Source organism: Sinocyclocheilus anshuiensis, unplaced genomic scaffold (genome assembly GCF_001515605.1).
Source record: "Sinocyclocheilus anshuiensis isolate Anshui unplaced genomic scaffold, SAMN03320099.WGS_v1.1 scaffold1170, whole genome shotgun sequence".
Lineage (NCBI taxonomy): Eukaryota > Metazoa > Chordata > Actinopteri > Cypriniformes > Cyprinidae > Sinocyclocheilus > Sinocyclocheilus anshuiensis.
Genome location: NW_015538055.1, coordinates 594,604 through 603,427, shown reverse-complemented (window position 1 = coordinate 603,427; position 8,824 = coordinate 594,604). Strand labels below are relative to the sequence as shown.

At 35.8% G+C, this 8,824-nt stretch overlaps 1 protein-coding gene and 1 long non-coding RNA gene across 2 annotated transcripts in view; one reads left to right on the top strand and one right to left on the bottom strand.

Moving 5' to 3' along the window:
• The window catches only part of LOC107682614 (nuclear fragile X mental retardation-interacting protein 2-like), an 18,883-nt gene extending 18,605 nt beyond the window's left edge, over positions 1 to 278 (bottom strand). The window contains exon 1 of the mRNA XM_016478807.1: positions 18 to 278. Within this exon, the coding sequence (XP_016334293.1) occupies positions 18 to 128 (111 nt within the window). The 5' untranslated portion in view covers positions 129 to 278. The remainder of the gene's footprint in view (positions 1 to 17) is intronic.
• The window catches only part of LOC107682643 (uncharacterized), a 24,399-nt gene that overhangs the window by 3,995 nt on the left and 11,580 nt on the right, over positions 1 to 8,824 (top strand). The gene's annotated exons all lie outside the window — the stretch shown is intronic.

Here is an 8,824-nt window from a genome sequence, read left to right as displayed (position 1 = left end):
GTTTGCTCGTTCTGGAACTTACTGTGGTTCTGATCATTGTTTACCGATATGTTCGATCGATCAGGGCCGTTCTCTGCTCCATGACTGATATATACTCCGGTTGCCCCTTCGCAGGGACGTTCCTCCATTTAACGCTAGCGCAAGTGACAGAATGTGCTCAACCGGTGCTCGGTGGACGAGGGGAGTTGAGACATTTGCACTGCCCAATCACCGCCTGCGTTTGGGGGTGCCAGAGAGAGACGGGCGGTCACAGGAAGCTGTCACGTAAACTCATGCAATCACCCCCTAGTGCTGCTGTGTCGGTGCTGGCAGTCATATGTCTATGCTGGCAGTGGTGTTCTTCTTCTTCTTCATTGGCGTTTTACGGCAGTTGGCATCCATAGTGTTGCATTACTGCCATCTGCTGTCTCACTTTAACTTACTATATCTTAATTAAATTCGTCTTTCCAGTCCAGTCCTCCTTAGAAAATTAAACAAATATCTCATCAAACATATGTTACTATATTTTTAACATTATACTCTACTATACCTATTTCCCGTAGCTGATTCTTGAACTCTTGCCTTTCTTGTATATATTTCTTACATGATATAAAGATGTGCTTAATTGACTCCTCCTCCTGACATTCATCACATAGTCCTGTCGGGTGTTTTCCTATCAAATGAAGAGTTTTGTTTAGCTTGCAATGCCCAATCCTCTGTCTATTTATTATGACTTGTTCCTTCCTTTTATTTCCCTTCTTACTTTCCATACCTATCATATTTCGTATCATGTACAGATGTCTCCCTTTGATATCATTATCCCACTGCTGCTGCCATTTTTGCATGATCTTTTTCCACACTAAACTCTTCCCTTCTGTTTTTGATAATTTAATTTTGACGTCAACATGTTCTTTTTTTGTTGCTTCTTTTGCCAGTCTGTCTACTTTCTCATTTCCCTTGATGCCCAGATGCGCTGGCACCCACATGTATGTGATGTTTTGCAGTGGTGTGCTGTTGGGGAGTCTGCTTCTTCTTCTTTGGAATTTTTTGGCGTATTCCACACCATAGGCACATACCGCCACCAACTGTTTCTAATCATACATGGATGATAGTCCCGCCTCTATTCATATTTTATTTATTTATTTATTTATTTTTTAATTGTTAATTTTATTTCAGGCTCACCCAATCTGTATTTCTGGCTGCTGCGTGTTCAGCTCCCATGGAAAAAAACCCAGCTTGTGTGTTCCCCTATTCCTTTGCTTTATTTATTTATTTAACTATCAAATTCGTTTATTTAATCCTGTTTCTACTATATATTCCATTACTATTCTTTGATTACTACCTTCTCTTAATCCTTTTCCTAATATGCATTATATTTTTTTCTTTATTATTACCATTTAAGTTCTTTATCATTTTAATTCTCTCTATATTATATTTCAGACATTTTAATATTACATGTTCAACGGTTTCTATTACCCCACAAAAAGCACATTTACCTGTAATATGTTACAGTTGACCTATTTTGTATAGTGATGCATTTAGTCCTGTGTGCCCAAATTGTAATCTATTTCAAATCACCTCATCTTTCCTACATCTTCCAAAATTGTATACTACTTTAACTGATGAATTATGATGAGTCCTTTCTGACAGTTCTTGCATAGAGGTGAAAATTCTGTCGAGTGGAAAGTGTGCTTTTGTGTTTATTAAATAATGTAATGATACTGTAAAGCAAATGTTATATACACTACCATTCAGAAGTTTGTCATCCTTTTTTGTGTGTGTCTTTTTGAAAAAAGTTAATACTTTTATTCAGTGAGGATGCATTAAATTGATCAAAAGTGACAGTAAAGACTTACATTGATACAAAAAATTCTGTTTAAAATAACTGCTGTTCTTCTTCTGACCTTTCTATTCATCTAAGAATCTTGAAAAAAATCACAAAAATACATAAAGCATTAAAACTGTTTTCAACTGACAATAAGAAAAGTTGAAATATAGTAAAATTGACAACAGTTATTTAAAATAGTAAAAACATTTCACGGTGTTACTGTTTTTACTGCATTTTTAAACAAATGAATGCAGCCTTGGAGAGGATAGGAAACTTCTTTAAAAACATTTTAAGTCGTACTGACCCTAAACTTTTAAACAGTATGTACCATCAGAGTAACCCCTTGAGTTCAGATAGTCTCTCAATATAATTTAATATAATACTAAATTAAATGTAAATGTTTTCCCCCATAGAAACCTATTTGCTGGATGCTATTTGCTATTTTTAGATGCTTTCAATTCTATGCATTCTCTTTAATTGACCAGAGGGGGGCAGAGAAACACTGTTATGACAATTGCTATCTTTAGTGTAGTCATACTAAAAATAGCATCATATTATATGCATTGTTAGATGACATTTTTATGATTAAGTTGTATTTGTTTATTAAACAGAATCATAATAACAGCATTGTCTTTATTTTTATTTTTTTATACATATAATAGGATTATTTTTATTGTCCAGTGGCATAAAGAGTTTAGCATTCCATTCCATATAATAAAGCAGTGGAAATTCTTCAATTATCTTTAGAATGTCCGAATCCTTTGAAGTGGTCAGATTTCTTAGGATGGAATGACATGGACAACAACCTTAGTTACTAAGCAAGTTCCACATTTAGGTGAAACCAAAATAGCAGTTACAAATCAAATTTTCGTTCAGGCAGCCCTTTCGAAATCTCTGTAAATCACTGTATTTTCACTTCTTGTTTATGTGGTTGTAGGTTGAGACTTCTCTCTAGCCCTCCTGTACTGCTTGCGTAATTGGCATTGGTGGACCTTTGAGCAAAACAACTCCGTTATAGCACAAACAGTTGATGCATGATTACAGTGTTTGTCAGACACCGATGTGACTTTAAACGCAGCTTTAACAGTTTATTCAAAACACCTTTTATGGTTGAGCATGTCAGAATATGTTTTTCTATGAATCTCTTGGACTATCACAGCTGAAAATTATAGGATATGTCATGTGTTTTATAAGTTTCAAAGAAAACAAGTAATGCAAAAGATTTTACAAATATGTATGTAAAACAATCATTCTCATTATAAACTGATATTTGAATATACGTAATGTTTTAGGCAGAATTGTTAACTATAATGCATATATCTTCAGGGCAGTCTGAAATATGAAAGAAAGGTTACAGCTTGCGTTCCTAGGACATAACAAGTATTACCTACAGGCCATGTCATCGCATCTTAAGTTCTGTTAAACACAGACTCCAGCCAGATCATAAATCACATAACTCGGCTCTAGTAATCTTGCAATCGAGCAGTCCTTGAGTGAAAGGCTGGCTCTTTTAATTGCAGAGAGTCGCTCAAATAATGCTAGTTCTCTGTCTCTGTAATGCTGCTATACAGGTATTGGGGCGACTAGCCTTGAGCATGCCATCTTACCCTTGAAAGGCCTGGAGTGATTTCATATCATTGCGTCTTGTCAACACGCTTTCATTTGAACGCCAGTTAGTATCATTAACAGCTCATATTTCACTCTTCTGGAATGTTTTGATACAGTACCGTTTCAAAAACAAATGCCAATATTAAGAATTTGCTAGACTGTATGGATCAATTCAAACATGTTTATCTAATTGTAATGTGGCATGTTGTGAAGACTTTCATGGTCTGATGTTATGGTGTGCTTGCTTTTGGTAAACCTGAAAGGCAAATCAATAGGGTTGTTTACTTGATGTCAGACAAGAAAAAAATGAGGTGCAGGCTGTAAAAAGTCAGTTTGACTCTTGCACCCGCTCGCTGTCACCATGGAGACGAGCCCTTCATAAACATAGCAGTACTTAGTGAGACAACTGACGAGCCCTTCATAAATATAGCAGTACTTAGTGAGACAACTTTCATCTTAATCCAGGTAGCATTGTCTTCATGCGCACGCATTTTGATGAACAAGATCAGATTTCATTTTACAGCAGCAAAATTTATAAGGCCTGCATGCATTACCAATGATGTATGGTTTATGGGTATAAAATCAGTACACACACACACACACACACACACACCTTTTTCTTCTCTGCATCTCTCCTCTTCTCTAGCTTGCTTTCCAATCTACACTGAAAAAAAAAAGGATCCATTGGTGAGCAAGTGATGTAATGCTAAAGATTTGTTTTTGGGCCGCCTCTTTCTTTTACATCTTGTAGATGGAACACAAGCAGGCAGTGCTGTGGATGGTGAGTCAGGGAGCGAAGAGAAAGATCTGCTAAGATTGCTAGTAAATAAAAAAAAATAATTACAAAGAAACTGCAAGTAACACATTAAAGGAATAGCTCACTCAAAAATTAAGATTTGCGGAAAATTTACTCAGGCCATACAAGATGAAGATGAGCTTGTTTCTTCATTGGAACAGATTTGGAAAACTTTAGCATTACATCACTTGCTCACCAATGGATCCTCTGCAGTGAATGGGTGCCGTCAGAATGAGTGTTCAAACAGCTGATAAAAACATCACAATAATTGACAAATCAAGAAAATGTCAGCAAATTTGACATTTTTGGTGAACTATTCCTTAAAAGACTGAAATAGTATTTTCTTGTAAAAATACTTGTTTTTAAGTTGTTTTATTTACAACTTTTTACAGTGTAGTTGTATAATAAACATGGCATTGTATATTGAAAATATTGGTGACTTTTTGAAAATGGCTTTTGTTCTTCTTTTGTAAGTCACGCTGGATAAAAGCATTTTCTACATGTATATATGTAGCTGTAATTAATCTGTATTTTGTGCTTGTACATTACATAATGACTTTCTAAAATATCCACAAAGATCTGTCTTCAAAGAAGACTGAATGAAAGCTTGTATATTTAGCTCAGAGTGGTTTTCTAACTGTTTGGGAGTGATTTGTTTTTGGGCCGCCTCTTTCTTTTACATCTTGTAGATGGAACACAAGCAGGCAGTGCTGTGGATGGTGAGTCAGGGAGCGAAGAGAAAGATCTTCCCAGACACAACACCCATCTTTAACATAACCTCATTAAACCTCAGTGAGCCGTGCCAGCTAACAAGGGGGAGTGCAGATCAGGAGGCATGTGGCAACAATGTACTGTTGTACTCTTTTACAAGGGCTTGAATGGAGGGCCAAGGAGGTCCTAGACATTTCCATTACAATGTTACATGCGCCCGCAGCGATCACAGCATATCGTTTGGGAACCCCCTACTGTAAATGAACAGAATAGCTAATCAAAACAAACTAAGAAAAGCTGGAAGCCTTGCTAAGCCTTTTGTTGTATTGAAATGGATGAACTTAGCTAAAGGAATGACTGTGATGTTAATTTTGTGTTTCTTGTACTGTTAAAGCTTCAAGAATGTATATGAGCATCTGACATGCTGTAAATGCATTTTTCTGGCCTTGATCCTGCAAAAAGACTTACAATTTGTTTTGAGCAGAGCTACTATAGTTTAGAATTTTAATTTTAATTACATTTTTTTATTCAGTTTTTTTGGTTTAGTTTTAGATTTTTTTTTTTCAGATTTCAATTTATTTATTTTTGTTTTAGTGTTTTATTTATCTTATTTTTACTTATCTTAGTGAACTGTATTATATTTGGGCTTCCAAAGTTAATGTGCTTTTTAATGCCATTAAATTTCTCAGCACAGTCTAAGATAAGATTAAGATATTGATGGTTTGTTGAGTGGCATGTTCATTTCCAGTTTTATAGTATACTATCTATCAAAAATGAAAACTAATAATAATTTGGCATTTTTATTTAGTTTATAGTTATTTTTGGAGTAATTGTATCTTTAGTTTTTCTCAGTTAGAGTTTTTATTTTTATTTCAGTTAACAAAATGTTTTTGTCTAGTATTCTTTAATACTTATCATTAGCACTAGTTGTGAAAGACGGACAATATTAATACTGCTTGTTAGAGGCATGAAAAACAGACTAGCACAAATGCCAGCACTTTCATTAAATCATTAGTTGCCAGTAGCCTACAGTAACATAGAGCAAAAAATGTTCTAAAGAATGTTGTAATGAATTCATGTTTTCCACGTGGACCTCTAATTTCCCTGCATACTTCTCAAGCCTCACCACCCCTTTAAAAGCATATATCTAAGTAATTGTGTCACTGTCTTCTAATAACTGCCAGAATGCAGCTTCTCATTATCTAACTTCAGACTTAAGATTTACAAATCTTTAGACAATTCACAGTTATGGCAGCTATCTCTCCCAGAGAGTGCATGGCTATCTAAAAGGACCTTGATTTATACATGGCGACTGATAATTGCTAGTGTCTTCCCATTTGTCAAAAAAAGGACAAGGCTGGGATGGGTTTTAACAGCATGCTTGAAGTTCTCTGTGCAAGACAATTAATCTGACAACCCTTCTTGTAAATCATCATTGTTTATGTGTTGGTCTACATCACTTAGACTGGGGCAGTAGGTGATTCAAGTGTGCAAATGTTTCCATTACAAATTAATCACATGTTGCTGGTTGTGGAGTGCAGAGAGTCACACTCATGGAATGGAACAACTGACTTAATATAAATGCAAGAATGTAGAGAAAATGAAATGCATATTTACTGTATCTTATGAACTTGTGCGAATACTGCTTCAATACAGAGCTGTGAAAAATTCAGAACTGAAAAATTGTCTCACTTTCAATTCATTTAGTGTACATTTTACTTTTACTTATCTGTCTGTCTGTCTGTCTTGCATTTCATCTGTCTATAAGTTCTGCACACTTTTAAATGTGATTTTTTTTCAAACTTCCAAAAGCTTGCAAAAATTCAAACTTTGCTTTTATAGTTATTACAGTTATACAGTTAATATACTGTATTTCCTTACATTCAATTAAATTCTGCATCCTGTTTGCGTCCTTAATTCAAAGTCAGTTTAAATTACAATGTAAAAGGCATTCTCAATTCAGTTCTAATAATGGATCTGATGAGCTGGGAATCCATTCTTATTGGTTTGAAGGGCAGTTCAGGTTAAGTGTCCAGCTCCAGGGTGCTCTTTAACCTTTGACATGACCATCAACAGTTCAAAGCTGTTACTGTTATAAACCACTCTTTGGCTGACAGGTTAGATATTGGGTGAAAAATTGGAAACTGAGGAAATTATATATTTTTTGACTCAATAAGCATTTTAGATATAGCTAAAGCAGATACAGCTGTTGTATTGTTTTTGATGGTATAGTATTACCTGCAAAAGGAAAAAAAAAATCCGGTTATTTTAAGTATTTCAGTTCCCAAACCTTGAAAACAAACCCCTCAATTACCAACTACTTCAGCCTCTCCTTTCTGTGTTCATGACCCCTAATTTTTCCTCTTATGACCATTGAGAAAAAGCACCAAAAACAATTACTCTGACATTCCCACGCTCTCCTCTGTCTGGCTGTGGTACATCTGTTTTTTGTCTTTACTTACCTTGGTGTTTTCTACCCGGGAGTGTTGCATTTGGGGATTATTATGTGTATTATGTTTATCAGGTCAACAAAGCTATCCGACATCCAAAGTTTCATTGATTTTATTCTCGTTTGAGTGTAAAGTCCCAAAGCAGCCTGTAATTAGCTTGCAAAGGTTGTGGCATTTTACAACTAATTTCAAATGATAGAACACAGTATGACACAATCCAGAGCCCTGTGTTTAAACAAACCTGCATTTTGGATTATAATTGCAGAACAAGAAAAGGAAGAGGATGTTGTAATTCCTACTTAAGCAACTATATTTTCCGCTAACAAAAACTGATTTGCCTTTCACTGGAGATCTGGAAAACACCCCGAGCCCATGAGGGACATCAAGTCAACACATCTATCAGTCAAAACATGTAATATAGTAGCTAAATGGATTGACTATCCATTCTCAGCTAGGAAGGGGGTTATATATGCATATATAAATGCTTTTTGTCTATTTATTTTTGTTCATTAAAATTGTAAATGAAGATGCAAATAAGATATAGGCTACATTTTCTGTTTATACAGTGTTGTGAAAAAGTGTTGGCCCCCTTCCTGATTTCTTATTTTTTTGCATGTTTGTCACACTTTAATGTTTCAGATCATCAAACAAATGTAAATATTAGTCAAAGATAACACAAGTAAACACAACATGCAGTTTTTAAATGAAGGTTTTTATTATTAAGGGAAAACAAAATCCAAAACTACATGGCCCTGTGTGAAGAAGTGTTTGCCCCCCTGTTAAAACTGTGGTTTATCACACCTGAGTTCGATTTCTCTAGCCACACCCAGGCCTGATTACTGCCACACCTGTTCGCAATCAAGAAATCTCTTAAATAGGACCTGCCTGACAAAGTGAAGTAGACCAAAAGATCCTCAAAAGCTAGAAATCATGCAGAGATCCAAAGAAATTCAGAAACAAATGAGAAAGAAAGTAATTGAGATCTATCAGTCTGGAAAAGGTTATAAAGCCATTTCTAAAGCTTTGGGACTCCAGCGAACCACAGTGAGAGCCATTATTCACAAATGGCAAAAACATGGAACAGTGGAGAACCTTCCCAGGAGTGGCCGGCCGACCAAAATTACCCCAAGAGCACAGCGACGACTCATCCAAGAGGTCACAAAAGACCCCACAACAACATCCAAAGAACTGCAGGCCTCACTTGCCTCAGTTAAGGTCAGTGTTCATGACTCCACCATAAGAAAGAGACTGGGCAAAAATGGTCTGCATGGCAGAGTTCCAAGACGAAAACCGCTGCTGAGCAAAAAGAACATAAAGGCTCGTCACAGTTTTGCCAGAAAACATCTTGATGATCCCCAAGACGTTTGGGAAAATACTCTGTGGACTGACGAGACAAAAGTTGAACTTTTTGGAAGATGTGTGTCCCATTACGTCTGGCGTAAAAGTAACACT